The 20,601-nt window shown below is 46.4% G+C and overlaps 1 protein-coding gene across 1 annotated transcript in view; it reads right to left on the bottom strand.

Annotated features, from left to right (window-relative positions):
• NPNT (nephronectin) overlaps window positions 1-19,584 on the bottom strand; it is an 82,825-nt gene extending 63,241 nt beyond the window's left edge. Inside the window, exons 1-2 of the mRNA XM_056855019.1 lie at window positions 19,514-19,584; window positions 8,362-8,462 (exon numbers count right to left, since the gene is read on the bottom strand). Coding sequence (XP_056710997.1) covers window positions 8,362-8,462; window positions 19,514-19,584 — 172 coding nt within the window. The remainder of the gene's footprint in view (window positions 1-8,361; window positions 8,463-19,513) is intronic.
• Window positions 19,585-20,601: the final 1,017 nt, after the last annotated feature.

The following is a 20,601-nucleotide window of genomic DNA, read 5'->3' as shown; positions in this document are numbered from 1 at the left end:
ATGTATGAATGTGGAGATTGTGGCTTCTTCCCTGGTGTTACCCTTTGCAGAGAGCAGGCTGGGATAGTGATTGGGTCTGTGCAGGGGAGATGGGTGAAAGAGCAGAGGAAATGAAACAAAAATCAGTGTAAACTAGGATTTGAAGAATTCTTTGTAAACTGAACCCAGGTTTCACAAATGAACCATTGTTAAAATAAACCTTGGTTTTCCATTGTTAACTAAGCCATGGTCAGAACTTGCCACAAACTGAGAGCCTAAAATCCAAATGGACTATGGTTGCCAACTCCAGGCTGGGAAATATCTGGAGATTGTAGTAGGTGAAGCCTGGGGAGGGTGGGATTTGGGGAAGGAGCTCAGCAGGGTATAATGCCATAATCCACCCTCCAAAGCAGCCATTTCCTCAGGGATAACTGATCTGTGTCATCTGGAGATCAGTTGTAATTCCAGGAAATCTCCAGGCCCCACCTGGAAGTTGGCAATCCTAAAACGGATGCTTAATAAATATATTCCACCCTAAATTACCTATTCAGATATTCTCTGACTAAGCTGTGTTGGGTTTATTAACGTTTTCAAAAGGATCTTGGTTTTTCTTAACATTTTCCCAATGTCTAGAATTTGGTGTGTGACTTTGAAATCTGATCCCCTGTGACCTCAAGATAATCGCTGCACGAATGTTTTCTTTCAGGCTGCAACCCGGCTCGTAAGCCTGAAAGATATCTGCATCAAGCATCGTACACCTGCTATTACATATTGCCTTCCTCCCTGTTTGGCATGAGTTCTGTGCAATGCATTTGAACAGAAGTCAGCAGTTAAGCGCCACTCCTCTGTATGTATGCCACCAGAATACCAGAGATGGTCCGTGTACAGCATCAGCTGGATTCACACACACATTTATTTTTTAGACATGTGGTTCCACATGACACCCGAATGCCGCCTTGGAGGCCGGTATTTTCAAGTCTGCCCAGACATTACAAGGGATGCCGAGGAAAAATTAGCCCTGAGCTTCCCATAACAAACCAGGAAGCAAAGCACTAATAATCAAGGCTACTACTCAGGATGAGATGCAAAGGCACCAGCTGTTCACAGTACGCTTTGGGACACATCACACCAAGAACAGCTGGTGCAAATGTACAGTTAAAGAAACAGAGTGGGCTATAAGCTGTCGGAAAGCAGGGTCTCTCTAAGGAGCCGCAGGCTACCATCTTGCCTGGCGTGTGGGTTTTCCAGAGGCATCTGGCGGAGGAAGACAGATTGCAAAACATGGAACATGCGCACTGATACCCTACATTCTCCTACAAATGGACCTTGAGCTTGTTTGAAGGTTCTAGCAGAGAAGCGTAGCTATCGTATACCCTTGACCAAAGAACGGTACACTCCTTCTATCTGGGATGGTCGTCCTCTTCCACCGAGCATGCAGCTTCGGGAGGGACGCACATGGAGCAGTGAGGGAGGGAGGGAGGGGACACCCGCCTAGCCAGCCAGATCAGCCGAATCAACCCTGGTGATCAGTGGGGTGACAGATGTCACAGCCAGATCGCCCTCACATCCAAGGAAGACAGACTGCAAAACATGGAACATGCGCACTGATACCAGGCAGAATCTGAAGGGGAAATGTATAAATGTCCATGGGTGTGTTCAGCGCTCCCAACCCAGAGAATGCAGAAGTTTTTCCATCCCATAGCACAGTAGGTATTTGGTCAATGGAGCAATGGTTGCACATTAACTCTAACATGATGCACTGCGGGTTATGCTTACTGTACACAAAAAATAAAGCAATGGGGCATATCTGAATGCCTGCTAGGAGAAGACAGTTTCCATTTGGACATCCTGACCTATACAAATCAGTTGATACACATTAAGAACGATGGTCGTTCTCCATGCGCTCCTGACCTTAAGCAGATTTCGTCCCCTATGCTGCTGTTAACACTTCAAACAGGTGGTACATGGATAGAAAAACAGCACGCATGTGAACTTTATCAATACGCAACTTCTGCTGCTAGAATTGTTTATGCTAGATATTGGAAATCTAACACAATACCAGCTATTGCAGAATGGAGCAGTAAACTCTTTGACTTTGCATTAATGGCCAAACTCACCTGCTAAAAATGAACTCAATGGATGAATTCATGACAAAAAGGCAATCTTATTATGATCATTACTTACGTGCCAGGAATACTTATTAAAAATAAGGAATTTAGAGGATTATTCTAGAAATTAATTAATGAGTGTCTATAACAATGGTTATATGTTTAAGATGACTGGTGTTATTTTGACTTGATGATAGTTTTGACAGTGTAATGCTCAGAAGTAGAAATAGATGATCCTTTCCCCCTTATTCCCCTTTTTACTTTCTGTAACCTTTTATAAAAACAATTATATATATATAAAAGAAACATATATATGTATATTTATATATATATAAAAAAGAAACATGATTGGCAAAGTAAAGTGAGGCTTTAAAATTGCATAGCATGCTACAAGAGAAGCTGAAAGTTATTGAAATTCCTGCCAGGATTGTGAGAGCTCTGTTTGGGAGCCTAGCTGGAAAGACATGCAGTAGACGTGTTTTGGACAGACTACATTTGGACATCAGGTCATAACAAATTGGAGCCCAGATGCCGCAGTGGTGCTGCGCTTTGAATCTCTGGCTTTGCTGGCTGAAACAAAAGTATGGAGCACAGCATCATGAGTATTTGTTCAGAATTAAGCCCCACTGAATTCAGTTGTAGAGCACGTAGATTGTGCTCACCTCTATACCTAGGTCTAAAGTTGCCGCAATCCCTCCCAATGTATTTTGATTTTCTGATAATCCCGTGATACAGACTATTTATGTTGGCTAGACTGAATGCCATTTCATCAGGGGAATTAATAGGTCGTTTAAATAGGGTACCGTATTGTGAGAGAGTATGTCAATGTGGTTCTGGCCCAATAGACACTCTTCAGCATGCTTTGTTAAGCTGTGACTTGCTCAGCGAGGCTAGAGACAGGTGGATAAAGCCTTTTATCCGGGAATCTGTCTCCAAATTGGACAATTTGAAGGCTATTTCAGCAGGGGTGGATTTTAATATTAAATTGGCAGTTGCCAAATTTCTTTCCCAGACAATTAAGATTAAAATATTAATTTATTTATGGGCTAGTTAGATAGTTACTTTTTCTCTTTTCTTATTTTGATCTCAGCGTGACATTATTCAGGGCTGAATTGGCCATGTGAACAATATCATTAAAGTAAGTAAGACTGAGTTCAGTTAGATTCACTCCAAAGTAAATGCACGTAGAACTGCCTCCTTAATTAGACAATCTGAGCATAAACCTATCTTGTGTCAAGCTGGACTTCCAGTTATGGGACATCAACATCACATGAATTTTGGCCCTAAATCTTCCAAATACAGGCCAGTGGTGGTCAAGGTAACTCCAGCTCATGTTTAATACTAGATTTGCCAACAGACTTGGAGAAAAATGTCCTGTCCTTGAACTGCAGCTTAATGCGTGGAAATGGGCAGCTGAAGTTTTTCATGGCATGGAGGTAAATACCATCACTTGAAAATTAGCATCTCGTTAAACATCTATTAAAGGAACAGAACCTCCTTCAGGAAGCTGGCAATCCTAGTTTAATATTGATACAGTTTCTGAAGCCTGTGGTTGGGAAATGTAGTTTGTTTTTACTATATTTTTACCGTATTTTGTAAGGTACTTCAAGCAGGTTTTCTGAAGAGGCAGCATAGAAATGCCATAGAGTCCAATTGTCAAAGAGGCCATTTTCTCCAGGTGAATTGATCTCTAGGCTGGAGATCAGTTGTAACAGCGGGAGATCTCCAGTTACTACCCAGAGGTTGGCAACCCTAGAACTACACCCCCATTGTGAAGGTTTCAAGCAAACATAATGCTTTGGAGGCTCACAAAATATCCCTTTAAAAAGCCAACACTGTTCCCCTTTTTAGCTCCAGCTTCTTTGTCCAGTTGTCCCAACAGCACTTGCTATTTTGATTTCTCTGCATGTGTGTGAGAGTCCCCATATGTGCATGCTCAGACTTTGGGTGGGGGGTACTATGTGTTGGTACCACTGAGGGCAGATGAAGCCGTTTCACATAAAGGGCAATACTTCCTGCATTGTGTTTTCTTACTCAGAGTGGCCAACACTTACACATCCTTCCAAGCCCTACTGTTGCCAAAAAAGAAAAGAAAAAACCAAAGGTGGGGTGCTTTTTGTACAGAGGAAAATGTGCTGACAAAAAGTACCCACTGACCACACTTTGATTCAGCCACGATAATGACAATTTCACTGAACTGCTTGCTTACTTGGCGTGAGTTTCTGATGCTGATCCCAACAGAAATTGTATCTGGATTTTTTTTTATGAACACTAGATTTCAGGTATAAGCTTGCCAACTCTTCTAACCAGTCTCTTTTCGTTTGCTTTTAGCAGCAGCTCAGGATGTAGAGATCAGCATGTCCCGCAGATTAAGCCCGTGCTGAAGGAAAAGAAGGAGGCTGGAGAATCAGAGGCTATTCTATTTAAACATGAATGTTTCAGTTTCGATTAAGGAAAGCAGAATCTAAACCATAAAAGCAAGCCCCTCTCCCCATGAAGACAGCTATGGTCAGCCTAGGCTTGTTCCCAAAATGCTGCAGTGGACAACCTCTTGCAAATGAGCCCTCCCCACCCCCAGAAACCCCAATATTTGAAGTGAATTTGGATGCTGTCAAGTTGCAACCAACTCGTGGAGACCCCAGGATCACAGGGCATTCCGGACAAGAGACAAGCAGGGATGGTTTGCCATTGCCTTCCTCTCTGCAGCAACTGCGGTCTTCCTTGGTGTTCTCCCACCCAGTGGTAACCATGGCTGACCCTACTTAGCTTCCAAGCTCTGATGAGATCAGGCTAGTCACGGCTATTCAGGCTGCTTCAGAAGACCCTCCAACTCATAGAATCATAGAGTTGAAAGGGACCACCAGGGTCATCTAGACCAACCCCCTGCACCATGCAGGAAATTCTCAACTACCTCCCCCCCACACCCACAGTGTCCCCTACTGTATGTGCAGAAGATGGCCAAGATGCCCTCCCTCTCATGATCTGCTTAAGGTCACAGAATCAGCATTGCTGACAGATGGCCATCTAGCCTCTGCTTAAAAACCTCCAGGGAAGGAGAGCCTACCACCTCCCGAGGAAGCCTGTTCCACTGAGGAACCGCTCTGTTAGAAAATTCTTCCTAATGTCTAGGTGGAAACTCTTTTGATTTAATTTCAACCCATTGGTTCTGGTCCGACCTTCTGGGACAACAGAAAATGAGTCGGCACCATCCTCTATATGAAAGCCCTTCAAATACTTGAAGATGGCTGACCCTGCTTAGCTTCCAACTCGCCTGTCAGAGACCTGGATAAAATGATGTAGTTCATAGAATCAAAGAATCACAGAGTTGGAAGGGACCACCAGGGTCATCTAGTCCAACCCCCTGAACAATGCAGGAAATTCACAACTACCTCCCCCCCCCCACACCCCCAGTGACCAGAATATCAAGGTAGGGGGCCCTGAACTAGTAGAAATTTCCACTGGATGCTCTCTCATAGGAATATCCCACCTGCTGGAATGCTCTCAAGAAAACAGTGGTCAACACTGATCAAAGGCCTCCTTTTCCTCAGCCTCCAAAAGCTCTCACACACCCAGGAGTGATTAACTCAAGTTTGCTGGATGATAACCTGAGGCTAAAGAATCCTTCACACCATACGGCCTACCCAGGTCATTCAGTCCCCAAGCCTTAGAGAGGCATCATTGAACTGCTATGGGTCACAGGGGGAGAACCCCTAAGCAGTTCTATCTACAGGTGAATTCTAATTTGTTCAATGCGGCTTATTCCCAGGAAAGTGTTCTTAGGACTGCAGCCAGAAGTGCTTAACTTTGGCTGGATTGTGCCTGTTTATGTTCAAAGTATAGGAGTTAAATGCTAATTTTATTCAAGTCAGCTGCCAAGCATCAATCAACAGAACCAAGAAACGACATTTATTTTGGGCACGAGAGAAGCCGATTTGTGCCAGCAACGAGCATTTCTGTCACACAGGAACCAAATGCATTCCATCATGCTACCGCTGACAGATTGAGGTTTGACGAAATGTACTCTCTTCTGCTGGTGCAGAAATCTGTGTGGCTGATCATCTATAATGTGTCAGATATTTTTTTTGCACCTGTTTCTTTCCTCTTTGGAATCCATAAATCATGGATCTAATCTTGCACACATTTACGCCAATATTCATGCAGACAAACAGAAATACAGGCAAGTATTTACAGGAGTCAGACCTGTAACAGACATTACTGTGATCCTGGGCAGAGCGACTCTGCTCTAAAACACATGAGCTGAGAGTATGTTCCATTTTTTGATCACTAACTAGCAGCTGTAGGGGGGATTTTCCTCACGACACAGGGAAAGAGGGAGTTCCAACCTCCCCATGCCATTTTCCATAAAATGAACTCCAGTATGGCAAACAGCACCTACAGGGAGCATCTGAGGTTGTGTGGGGGAGAGATTGAAGGTACCTTCCTCATGTCACATAAAAAGGTAAAGGTAAAGGTCCCCTGTGCAAGCACCAGCTTATTCCTGAACCATGGGGCGACGTCACATCCCAATGTTTCCTAGGCAGACTTTGTTTGCGGGGTGGTTTGCCAGTGCCTTCCCCAGTCATCTTCCCTTTACCCCCAGCAAGCTGGGTACTCATTTCACCGACCTCAGAAGGATGGAAGGCTGAGTCAACCTTGAGCCGGCTGCCTGAAACCAACTTCCGTTGGGATCGAACTCAAGTCGTGAGCAGAGCTTGGACTGTAGTACTGCATCGAACTCAAGTTGTGAGCAGAGCTCGGACTGTAGTACTGCAGCTTACCACTCTGCGCCACAGGCAGTGCTGGATTTACATATAAGATAAACAAATTATAGCTTAGGGCCCCACTCTCTTGGGGGCCCCAAAAAAATTTAAAAGGAAAAAAAACTGGATGTACATTTCCAAAATATAAGATAAAAAAACAAATAAAATAAAACCTACATGCAGCAACAGTGTTTTGTGTTGTGTAGGCTCCTATGATGTAAGTAATGGGCCCCACCTGCTAGCCTGTTCCCTAAAATATCACTGGTTTGCTCATTTCTATATAGGGTGCCTACATTCTGCATAAATTACCATATAGCATATACTCAACACAAAAAACAGAGACAATTTGTTGTTGACAAAGGACAGCTGGACATATAAAGGGCGCCATTACCTTCAATAGCTTAGGGCCTCATCAAACCTAAATCGGGCCCTGGCCACAGGGCTCCCCATATCACATAGTCAACCCAAACAGGGGAACCACCCATGTTGTTACTAATTTAAAAATGCACTCGTAACCCATTCATAGACCTTCCAGCTTCTTGGCTGGTTTGACCCTGAAAGCCAGTATTCCTGCATTCCCAGCACTTCCTGGGCTGCACTTAAGTGCTACTTCTTTTCAAGTGTTTGAAGAAGTTGATAAGGCAATGAGAAAGTGAGAAAGGTTATGAATATACGAATACAGAACAATACAAGACACTGTCAGGTTAAATACAGAAATATAATTTGGATTTTAAAAATATTATTTCCATTGACATTGCCTGGAATATTTGGATTTATTTTTTTTTTGTTTAATTTCCAATGACGATTGCACAATTTTAGTACAGAACAAAAACAAAAATGTTCCACTCTGTTGCTTGAGACGTTAAACCATTTTTGTTGGGGTTTTTAAGAATTTGAAATCATAAAAGAAGCTACACTGTGGGGGGAAATGAATTATCCCATATTGGGGGGTGGGAGAAAACAAGAAACCAAAAGTAATACTGAAGCAACAAGGGAAAATGATTGATTTTTGCTTAATTTGTATTTAATTTTTGTGACTTACAGTCCTACTAATAGCAAAGGTCATAGCTCAGCGGTAGAGCACCCACTTTGCATGCAGAAGGTCACATAAATACACGAAGCTGCCTTATATTGGATCAGACCCTTGGTCCATTGAAGTCAGTATTGTGTACTCAGACCGGCAGCGGCTCTCCAGGGTCTCAGGCTGAGGACTTTCACATCACCTACTTGCCTGGTCCCTTTAACTGGAGATGCTGGGGATTGAACCTGGGAACTTCTGCATGCCAAGCATATGCTCTACCATTGAGCCATGGCCCCTCTCCCATGGGCATTTGGAGTTTAAAATGAATAGGATCCTTAACCTGCCAGTGTCCCTCTTGGTAGAAGCAAAAGCCCCCATACACGTCACAAGCCCTGCATCGTGTCAGTGTCTATGATTATGTGAAAGCCATTAATAGATAGAGTATAAAGCCCCAATCTGAATGGCTCAAAGCCCCAGCAGTGGCCATACTCACGTTGGCATTGGCCCCACGAATGGCGGACCCAGCCCCAGCAGCAGTCGACGCGGCTTCCGAAACGGCACAGTCCAGTTGTGGGAAATATTTGCCTGGGCCACCTATGCAATAAATTTGAAACAGAATAAGCGAAGGATCATGGTTGGAAGAGCCCTTCAAGCCCCTTCCCACTGGGCAAGGACAAGACCCCAAATATTCTGGACCTAAATTTTTGTTCTTTCCAACATTTTTATTGCAAACCTTTATATAAGGGGATCCTATGATCACCCTGGCTAGCTCATTCCATTGCAATGAACTGCTGTTAGAGCAGACATGGGATTGATTCATGCATGTATGTTTACTGCTCACTGAATGGAGCATCAAGCGTGAACGGGTGTGCCACAGATGGAACTCCACAGAAAGAACTCTTTTAAAGAACTCCCTCTCTCATAATACCAGAATGCAGGGTCGTCTGCTGAAGCTGGAGGGTGAGAGATTCAAAACAGATTAAAGGAAGTATTTCTTCACACAATGCATAGTTAAATTGTGGAACTCCCTGCCCCAGGATGTGGTGGTGATTGCCAACTTGGAAGGCTTTAAGAGGGGAGTGGACATGTTCATGGAGGAGAGGGCTATCCATGGGTATTAGTCAAAATGGATACTAGTCATGATACCTATTCTCTCCAGGATCAGAGGAGAATGCCAAATATGTTAGGTGCTGTGGAACACAGGCAGGACAAGGCTGCTGCAGTTGTTTGAAGGCTTCCTAGAGGAACCTGGTTGACCACTGTGTGAACAGACTGCTGGACTTGATAGGCTTTGGTCTGATCCAGCATGGCTTTTCTTATGTTCTTATGTTCTAAGTGCACTTTAAATGTAATACAGTTCATTAATATTGCTAATGAATCTTGCTATTCACACATCCACCTATCAACAAGCGTACAGAAAACAACAACAAATGATTTAAATGCATGCATGTAGAAATACAAGGTGCTCCCTGCACATGTTTAAGATAAATCGGTCTTACTGCATTAACCCCGTGTTCCTTGTCCTCTCCTCAGTCAGCAGAGTGCTTCTTCTCTCCTGACATCTACTTAAATATTTTAGTTACCTAAAATATCCCTTTATTATCTCTTCTTAGATAAACAGACCAGTTCGCTCTGCCTTTCCTCATCAGAAAGGAATCTCTGCCGTGCTTTTAACTTTCCTCTTAGGGCAGAGTCACACAATAGGCAGCCTGACAAGGAGGCTACTTGAAATCCCGACCATGTAGGCACGGCTGCACACGACAGCCGTTACTGTGCTGTTTATTCCCCTGCATGTGTGAACCAGTTTTCTGATCATTTGATCTCTGTCTTGGGGATCTACAGTTTCACAGCATTACTATGGACCATTTCTGGGAAGAAGGGGTACAGTCTTAGTGAAATTTGCAAAATCCCTGTGCTGACTGTTCCCATTTTCACTTCCATGTTTAGAATCCCTTATTACACAGATAAGCTTCAGCTCAGAGTCAAGCTAAGCCACAATGCGGGCAGAGTTACGGCTACTTGTGACAAGCTGGGCTGGACTCTTACCAGCATTCAAAGCCTGGGAAAAAATTCTGAGCTGCCAAAATAAAGCACGACAAACTGAGGCCTGGCTCTCATATACACTGGCCTGAGCTCCCTGGAGGAAAAGAAGGGTTAAAATATGAATAGTCCGATCTGTATACATTCCCCCTTTTCCTTCCCTTTTGTATCGATTATTTATTTACTTATTGAAAACATTTTTATGCTGCCTTTCCACTCAATCGGGGTCCCCAAGGACACGAACATGAAAACATTAAAAACATCTGTACAATTAAAAACAGCATTTATGATACAACAATTCAATAAAACACATAAATATACAGCACCAGAACCAGGGAGGAGGCCAATAACCATTACTGAGAGTACAGCAAACAAAACAAAAAGAAGTCTTCACTTGCTGGTGAAGGAGTGCCGGCGTGATGTAGTGGTTAAGGACGGTGGTTTGGAGTGGTGGGCTCTAAAATGGAGAACCAGGTTTGATTCCCTGCTCTTCCACATGAGCGGTGGACGCGAATCTGGTGAACTGGATTGGTTTCCCCACTCCTACACATGAAGCACCCTGGGTGACCTTGGGTTAGTCACGCTGTCTCAGCCCCACCTACCTCACAGGGGGTCTGTTGTGGGGAGGGGAAGGGAAGGTGATTGTAAGCAGATTTGATTCTGCCTTAAGTGGTAGCAAAAGTGGCATATAAAAGCCAACTCTTCTTCTTCTTCTGGAGGAAGTCACTGATAGAGGGAAACAGATAAACCTCCCTGGGGAGAGAATTCCAAAGTTTTGGTGCCACAACCAATAAAGTCCTTTCTTGGCCTGTCTAGCATCAGATGGCAGGGCCAACCAAAGCAGGGCTTATGAAGATGATTGGAGTGAATGGGTAGGTTCATATGAGAGCAGATGGTCCTTAAGACATTTTGGTCCCAGGTAGGATTGCCAACCTAGATGGAGATCTCTAGCTATTACAACTGATCTCCGGCCAATAGAGATCAGTTAACCTGGAGAATATGGCCGCTTTGGCAATTGGACTCTATGGCATTGAAGTCCCTCCCCTCCCCAAACCCTGCCCTCCTCAGGCTCTGCCCCCAAAGCTCCTGCCAGTGGCAAAGAGGGACCTGGCAACCCTTGTCCCAGGCCTTACAGGGCTTTATATTTGTCTTATAGATGGCAAGGCTATGAACTGGGTCTTATCTTAAAAAATAATAATACAATGCCTGTTATAAGCACTTAAAAAAAGGATAATTCTGTTGATGGTGTAGCTGATGATAAGACAAGGTCCGAAACAAAGGTTAGGGAGAAGTGACATTTATACTTACATGTTACAACTGAATCATGCTTATTCCCCAAGGAGCTCCCAGCAGCACAACAACTTAACCCAGCATGCCAGGCAGAGAGCTCATCATATGCCGAAGGGCATTTATTTATTTATTTATTTATTTATTTATTTATTGTGCCATCCTAAGCGGCCACACCCTTGGATACTAATTAACTTCAATGGGTATAACTCAGCTTAAAGCGGCATCATTAGGGCCAAACCAGCTGTGCAGTTTTTAAACAAGATGGGTCTCAGTTTCCCAGACCACATTCGCTTTCCATGCAGCCTGTACAACAGCTGCAGGGAACTTAATTTTCCAAGCACCGCGGAGGCCCCAGTTCGGATCAGGACTGCAGCGGAGGAAAGGAGAGTCCTTTGCCCCCCCACCCGGCAGCATTTTCCCAAGTTGAAATGGCCCGGAAGGAGCATTATTTGCCCCATTCTGGAACTGAACATGTGTAGAATGCTGTTCATACAACTTACTAATGGAATAAATAATGTCCCATGGACCCTGGTTTACCACTACACCATACAGAATCTCCTGGCCAAGCACAAATTTGAACCTAGATTTCTTCCATCCAAGGGAAATGCTCTAGATCAAGGGTCGCAAAAGCGCGGCTCCCGAGCCACAAGTGGCTCTTTGGGCCCCTGAATGCGGCTCTTCCCACGTGCGGAAGCTGCGCCCTAGGCTGGCCAAAGCAGCAGGAGGGTCTCCGAGAGAGGAAGGAGTGGCCCTTCCTCCTTCTCGCCCCAGCGCCGTCCCCGCCTCCCACCATTGCGGCGGCGGCTGGAGAACGACAAGAGCCCCTCAGCTGCCACCCCCCCGTCTTTTCTTGTCGCCCAGCTGTGCGCCTTGGTTTGGCAGAGAGGGGGCTCCTCCCTCCCTCCCTCCTCCCTCCCTCCTCTCCACCGTGAGGAGTGAGGCGTGGCTGTCCGGTCCTCGTTTCGGCCGCCGCCGCCTTCCCTCCTCTGTCTCTATGGGCGACCGGAGCTGGGCGACCTCTCACCCCCCCACCTCCTCCTGTTGGCTCCGCCTGGCCCCAGGCAGGGAAGGCAACGATGCTTCCTGGGCCAGGACCGAGCTCGCTTCGCCCTCCCCGCGCCTTAGACTGAGAGTTTGGAGCCGGTCCGGCGCATCGCCTTCCTGCCCCCCGCGCAGGCCACGTCTTGCCCGGCCGGGATCTTGCGGGGGAACTTCCAGGGCGGGGGGAGGATTTCACACCTTAATCACCGGCCCACTTGGAAGGGGTAAACTCTCCTCCTCGCCACCTTCCTCCTCCTTGTCCCCCTCAGGCGGCTCCCAAAAGTCCAGCTCAAGGCTGCCTTTCTTCCCCAGTTCCTCCTTTCTCTTTCTTTCCCAGTTCCTTCCTTTCTTTCTGTCCCTCCCCCACTCTTCCTTCCATCCTTCCTCCCTTTCATCCTTTCTTCCCCAGTTCCTTCCTTCTCTTTCCTTTCCCAGTTCCTTCCTTCCTCTTTCTTTCTCCATCCCTCCCCCCTTTCTTTCTTCCTTCTTTCCTTTCCCAGTTCCTTCCTTCCTTTCTCCATTCCTCCCCCCTCCCTTCCTCTACTAGCGTTTGCTGTTCTTTCCCTTTTCGCTTCTACATATTCATGCAAACAATCTTTTTCAAGCATGAACCTTATCAAGAGTAAATTGAGAAGTCATCTTATTGATGAGAACCTGGAATCATGCCTAAAATTAAAAACAACAACATACAAGCCTGATTTACCCAAACTTTCCAAGGAGATGCAAGGCCATTGTTCACATTAGGTGTTTGTCAGTCATTGTCATGATTTAATTTTATGGATACCTTACTTACAATTTAATTTTTATCAATAAATAAGATCATTATTAAGTATGATATCAAGTTTTATTCAGTGTAACTATAGTTTAATTAAGACTTAAAACTTTAATTAAAGTTTATTAAGTTAATAAACAGTGTACCTTCCTATATAGTTTAAGTTTAAGAAATTTGGCTCTCAAAAGAAATCTCAATGGTTGTACTGTTGATATTTGGCTCTCTTGACTAATGAGTTTGCCGACCACTGCTCTAGATGATGCACAGTATCCTCTCATTCTCTGCACACAATTCAACTCGGTTAGTTGCTTAGAGCGGTGGACTCTAATCTGGAGAACCGGGTTTGATTCCCCACTCCTCCACATAAGTGGCGGACTCTATTCTGGTTTCCCCACTCCTACGCACGAAGCCGGCTGGGTGACCTTGGGCTAGTCACAGTTCTTTTAGAGCTCTCTCAGCCCCACCTACCTCACAGGGTGTCTGTTGTGGAGAGGGGAAGGGAAAGTGATTGTAAGCCAGTTTGATTCTTCCTTAAGTGGTAGAGAAAGTCGGCATATAAAAACCAACTCTTCTTTTTCTCCTTCTGGGACCAAATTTGCCTAACTTTGTGTAGGACCGTGGCCCCAGTCTTGTCATCTATCACCACTACACTGCATCAGATCCGAGATGTGAAAACAATGAGCCTGCAATTTATTTTCTAATTAAAAACACGAAGGCAGCTTTATCTTGGAGAAAGGCAGGCAGTTAATGCTTCATATGACAAAGTTAACAGCAAACTTTAGAAATTATTTTGAAACTCAGAAGAACAATTTGGTGTATTTTCCTCCTTCCTGCCTTTTGAGCTGACATCAAAGGTCACACAAGTTGTTAGCATGGGGAACTGCATTTAAAATGCAATGCAAAACGAAGTGATAAAAATATAATTATCTGAGCATAATTGTACTAAGAGTCCATGTGGGACAGGTGTCAAAACAAATGACGAAAACTGCAATTAGAGACTGCCCCTAAAAGATCCTGCTCGATTTTTCTGCATTCCACATGAACTACTCCCTTATTTGCATCAACATTTTTCATCACACTGTGACACATTATAGCAGCACCAATTACACACACATTCCTGCTCTTCAGCATTCGCTTTCACATTTCCCTTAATGTGGATTCATGTTTAAACTTGAGATGCAATCTCCTCAGCGTACTGTTTCATAGACTCCACGCTGAAGTCATCAACTTCGGGCTTATAAATCATCCGTTTATAGGACTGGATGCATATATTATTCCCCCCCCCCCCCGCCAAAGCAAGCCTTCTGGTAGATCTATTCGATCTTGAAGTAATAGGGATCCGTTGGAACACAACAGAGAGATAGCGCAGGAACCCCTATTACTGAATTAACCCTGGCAATCGATACAAAGATACATATGGCTCAGTCAGCTGCATCATTCAAGAATTGCAGGTGAAGAAAGGGGTTTCTACACATGCCATTTTATTATATGTAACCCTATTTCTCTAGCTGGATTAGTAACTGCAAGAACAAACCAGATATGCCTTGGTAGATGCATCCTTTTAGAGCTCTCTCAGCCCCACCTACCTTACAGGGTGTCTGTTGTGGAGAGGGGAAGGGAAAGTGATTGTAAGCCAGTTTGTAGATGTACATTCTAATCTGAAGACACATTCAGATACAAATGTTGCCTATACATTGTTGCCACATGCACTGCCTGACCTCCCGCCCTGGTCTTGGCAACTACATCAGAGACTCACTATACTGTCTAAGCGTTAATAGCCTGCTGCTCTGGGCTAGCGCTCCGCTGAATTACCAGGCTATCTAGGACAAGAGACCGGGTCACCCCTGCAAAACCAGCCAAAGGGAAGCCATGATCCTGATTGTCTCCTGATCCAAAGAGAAGCCATAACGCCGAAGCGAGGGCAGTCTCTCTCCTGCAGTCCCCCCCCCCAGTATCCTGTGAGAAAAACATCTGCCGCAATCTACATTAACAACTAGGAAGAACTCCTCTGCTGCATCCCTGGAGTGAAAAGATTCACACCTTCCTGAGGTATTGTCGAACATGAGAAGATCGAGTCAAGCCATCCCGGAGATATGCAAATCATTGGTGCCAGCTTAGTTTACAAATTGTCACTCTGCCCGATCCCTGCAGCCGAAGTCTTTGATCCCTATTGTTTTAGATAGGAGCCATATGGGGAATCTCAAAAAAAAAAAAAAAAAAAAACCCACCCCAGAGGGTATATTTTGCACTCCCCGCCAAAACAAGAAGGTTCTGCCCTACCTATCTCTCCTTTTTACCGTGTGTGTTGAGTTTTGCAGAGCTCCACACCCCCTCCTTTCCGGTGACTTGGCTGGCTCAAGGCTCCGATACATCCCTCTCCCATCCCCCGCTATATTTCATTTTGTACCTATATGCCACGGATTTTGGACATCTCCACTTCTAGATCGGTAACGTACTACCCAATCAACAACATCCTCTCCCTTGAGAAATGTCCCTAATCCTACCTCCTTTTAATTCTTAGTTTCTTGTATGTATGTATTTGCAACACTGAACGAATGAATATATAAACACTTTTAATCTGGAATTCCTTGGTCTGTCGTTATTCTGAGATTCACTGAAAACAACGCTGGTATACATTGGGTGATTCCGCTAAATAAATAAATTAGTGCTGCTGCTCATGCTAATTTCCCCAATCAGAGAGCAGTTTCGGTAACAACATACTGCATTACTATCACATTCAGATGTACTATCACATTCAGATGTAGCTACTCAGATCTATAGCTGTACATGAGTACAACCAGATCAGGATGAATGTGTCTCCCATAAGTGGGCTCCCTACATGTGCAGTGTACACATGATGCTTTCTGCCAGCTTGGTATTCCTCTGACATATAGAGAACAGCAAAGACATTACTCCTAGACAGGGATACCAAGTGCCTGCTTTGGGCAGGCATTCTCCTGCTGATGGCACCCCCTGCCCACCCTCGCCTCTGGAGCTAGCAGGAGAATCAGTGGAGTGGCGGAAATGATGTTGCACTATGTGCCAATGGCGTGTCCAGGCAAAACCCTGGACATGACATCAGCCAACGCTCTAGAAACTCTATGCTGATATCACCACTACAGGGTGACGTCACATCCACCTTCCGACCTCCCAAGGGGGGTGCCCGGAGGCCGGGCATCCCTAGATCTAGATAAAGGCACAGCTATCAGCCATATTACCACATGTCTGCACCCAATCTGTGATAAAAATCAACCTTATCACTTTCAGCTTTTCTACCCTGCTTCTCACACCTTGACAGAATTATATGGAATAGAATATAGATCAAGCTACCTTAGGCCCAGCGATCTTTCCACAGTAGTTCAATTGAATCACTGGCCGTGCGATCCTATCCACCATTACTCCCCTTTCATCCCATTTATCTGGATTACAGTTAACTCTGCACAGGAGTGTACTCTTGAGTGTCCATGCTCATATGTACGTGCAGGAAGAAGAAGAAGAAGAAGAAGAAGAGGAGTGAGAAGAGGAGTAAGAGTTGGTTTTTATATGCCGACTTCCTCTACCACTTAAGGAAGAATCAAACTGGCTTACAATCACCTTCCCTTCCTCTCCCCACAACAGACACCCTGTGAGGTAGGTGGGGCTGAGAGAGCTCTAAGAGAGCTGTGACTAGCCCAAGGTCACCCAGCTGGCTTCATGTGTAGGAGTGGGGAAACCAACCCAGTTCACCAGATTAGCATCCGCCGCTCATGTGGAGGAGTGGGGAATCAAACCCGGTTCTCCAGATCAGAGTCCACTGCTCCAAACCATCGCTCTTAACCACTACACCACGCCTGCTCTCTGTATCTCGCTCCAAACCACCGCTCTTAACCACTACACCACTCAAGCACCTTCCTACACATACACACAAACGAGAGCGGACTTTTGCACAGCAGATATATTTGGAAAGCCACTTCCAAATCCTAGGAAAGCTGATTACGTCAACTTCTGTCAAGCTGTATACAAGAGGAGGTGTGCTTCACCATCCCCAGGTGTCCTCATAAACTGTTTATGAGGCACTCGCCAAGTCATTTTGCAGGCGTGCTTCCTTTGCACACTGCACACGAGGCAAGATTTCCAGGTGTGCATCCCGTTATTGGCTTGGGGGATAACCCAGAGCGCTGAAATAATTCCGCGGAAAGCAACAAACACCTGCAAGTTCAATTTGCTTATCCTCCCAGCTTGCTTGGCAGCCTCCAAAACGGAAGCACCTCAGCAAATGTCACCCATTCTTCATGCGTCTGAAATGGAGCTGGCTTTTTCTCAAAAGGTCAAAGCACCCACAAAGCAAATGATGAATTCAACAGGAATAATATATAGGCCAAGAGCACCGGGTACGCCGTGTGGGTGTAGCGACTGAGCTACGGAGTTGAAAAGAATTTTGGGTTGCCTAAACCTGTCAAAGCATGCATCTCTCAGATCTTTGCAAAACTTAAATATGTACGGTGCCCAGAGGAATTTCGTCTAGCCTTAAGCATTACGACTTTTCTGATTAATTTTGGCTTTAGATATAGTTTTGAGATATATGTAAACATCTGTGGGAAACGTTCACACAGAGCAGAGTCATCAGGATTACAAGTATTCTTCCCAGGTTGGTTCAAGAATTCACTTCGGGGGCTGTTGTCACTCTGGCCGGCACTGGCTGACCCCTTTCACACATAGCATGCCACACAAGTATCGTACACATGAGTTGTGGAGGTTGCAGTTATTGTGTGATGACAGCCCATTTAGTTTTTTCTGTGAATGGAAAACACCCCCCCAGAGCGATCAATATCTTCTATGCACCGCTCTTTTTTCATGAGAGTTTCATGAAAGAAAGAAAAAATAAATAGCCTTGACACGGTTAGGGCAAGCCCAAGGATACGCCTATGGGTGAAAACGCATGGGTCGCTTTAGCCTCCTTTATTCCCTGTTTCAGCCAGGATTCAGCCAGGATGGAACGCACGTTCAGCGAAACGCATGTGTTCGATCCTGGCTGAATCCTGGCTGAAACAGGGAATAAAGCAGGCTAAAGCGACCTGTGCGTTTTCACCCTATGAAAACAACCTACTGGACCTCTGTCAGTCAATCCAGAGTCACAACTTTCCCTGAACTTCCCACCCGCGGCGGCCCAGAAGGCGGAGGAGAATCCCCACCGACAGCCAGAACCGGCAAAGCTGCCAAAATCCACCCCTTTCCTCGCCCTGCTTTAATCCGCCCCAGCCGAGAGTCCAAGAGGGCAGCTGGGCTGTTCAGAAATCCCTAATCCACTTTTAAGGCGGAAACCCTAACCACGCTGAACCGGGAGCCTCTTCCCCTGGCGCAAGCCGGAGCCACTTCGAAGGGAAGAGAAGGCAGGGGGGCGCAGCACGGGGTCTTCGGCGCATCCCTCCTTTGCAAGGAAAGGGGGAAAATGAATCGCGATCTCCCCCCCCCCCCGCCCAACCTGCCTGTTTATTAGGTTTCGATGCCCTCTGCAGACCCTCTGCCGGATTGACAGGTGTTTCTGTTCGACGGTGATAAAGTTTCTTGTCCTGCAGCCAAAGGCCATCACAATCCACCATACCAAACAGTAAAATAACTTTAAAATGCTAGGAACTTTGATGCTAGGAAAAGTTGAGGGCAGCAGGAAAAGAGGAAGACCCAACAAGAGATGGATGGACTCAATAAAGGAAGCCACAGCCTTCAATTTGCAGGATCTGAGCAAGGCTGTCAAAGACAGGACATTTTGGAGGACTTTCAGTTATAGGGTCGCCATGAGTCGGAGGCGACTTGACGGCACTTAACACACGCACAACTTTAAAACAGTCTGATCCACAAGAAACCGATATTTAAAGATGTTAAGTTCCCTGGTTAAAAACCACTTTAGCTGGGCTTTTTTTGTAGCTGCTAAAGCAAGCAAAGAGTGACACTTTGCAGGGGGGAAAAAGCTCACACCCTGCCAGAAGACATTTCTGTTAGTCTTGAAGGTGCTCCTGGACTCCTGCCCTTTTCGACTACTGCAGACAGACTAACACAGGGCTCCCCGCTGGGAATTAACTTTAAAACAGCCTGATCCACAAGAAACTGGTCTTGAAAGGTGTTGAGTGCCCTGGTTAAAAACCGCTTTAGCTGGGACTTTTTTTTTTTTTTAAGCTGCCAAAGCAAGCCACTTTGTAGGAAACCTCAGGATGGGCGTCTGAGAGGAGAAAGAGCCGTTTCTCTGGCCCCGGAGCAAGACGGAGGCCCTGGGCAGGTGTTTCTGCCGCCGCCCCGACGCAGCTCCCTTTGCTTTGCGCCCTCGGGGGGTTGCCGAGCCGGAGATCCGCGCGATCTCTCCCCCCCCCCTTCCCAAGGGGGAAAGGATCCCGCCCCCCCACCCTTCTTTTTGCGGTCTCCGGATTCGATCCGCGCCCCGCACCGAAGCTTCAGGCGACGGTGCGGACGCGAGCCGCCCCTTTCCGCAAGCGACGCCAGGCGCTCCCTACCCCCGAGCCCTGGCCCTTACCCTCCGTCGAACTCCCCCGAAGCTGCCCGGTGCAGGCAGCCCAGGACGAGGAGCCGCAGGTAGAAGTCCATCGGGGCTGGGGGCCGGGCGGAGGCAGGGGAGGAGGGCCGCCCGCTGGGGTCTCCAGCAAGCAGCAGCAGGTTGCAGAGGGCTGCGAGGCGGCAGGGATGCCTCTGAGCCGGGGGGTTGCTAACCCTGGCTCCTGGGAGAAAGCGAGACGCCCGCAGGCGGCAGCGGCAATAGCGGGGAGCCCCCCTCTCCGCCTCCCTCCCGCCCACCTACCCACCCTGCCAAGCCGAGGCGGCGGCGCAGCGGCGGGGGAAAGGCGCAGTGCCCTTCTCCGCCGGCGGGGGCGCCCGCGTCCTCTCCGGGGGCAGCGGGGAGGGCTCGGCAAAGACCCAGCGACCTGAGGCGGCGAGGTAGACTTCCCCTGACTGTGGAAGGTCCGCCGGTTTTGCAGTTTGCCACCCTCCCTTTTCCTTTCTGTAAACGTGCCGAGGGATGGACTCAAGCAAGGAAGCCACAGCCTTCGGTTTGCAAGGCTGTCAAAGACAGGACGTTTTGGAGGACTTTCATTCATAGGGTCGCCATGAGTCGGAAGCGACTTGGCGGCACTTAACACGCACAAATGTATTGAAATGTATTAGGGCAGCTTGTTGCTGGGCAGGGTATCTCTGTGTGTCTGTGGGCTAGTAATTGGGGCAAGAGTCACGGAGGGTTACAGTGAACCATAACAAGAACTGGGTGTGTTACTATGCTGCCGCCATCCCCCATGGGTGCTCAATGGCGGGGCAAAAACAAAAAAATCATACATGCAACACCACTTCCGTCTGGGACCTGGAAGTGACATTGTCTTGACACTCTTTGCGTTTTCCCAATGTTTGTGGGCACTTTCACACATACTGAATAATGCTCTTTCAATGCACTTTAATGATCATTTGCAAGTGGATTTTGCCATTTCACACAGTAAAATCCAGCTGCAAAGTGCATTGAACGTGCATTATTTGGCATATGCGAAAACGCCTATAAGGCGTTTATGACTTTTACCAGCAAGGAATGTGGAAGTGACATTGCCATATCACATGACA

Source organism: Euleptes europaea, chromosome 9 (genome assembly GCF_029931775.1).
Source record: "Euleptes europaea isolate rEulEur1 chromosome 9, rEulEur1.hap1, whole genome shotgun sequence".
NCBI lineage: Eukaryota > Metazoa > Chordata > Lepidosauria > Squamata > Sphaerodactylidae > Euleptes > Euleptes europaea.
This window is presented reverse-complemented; position numbering and strand designations above follow the sequence as displayed.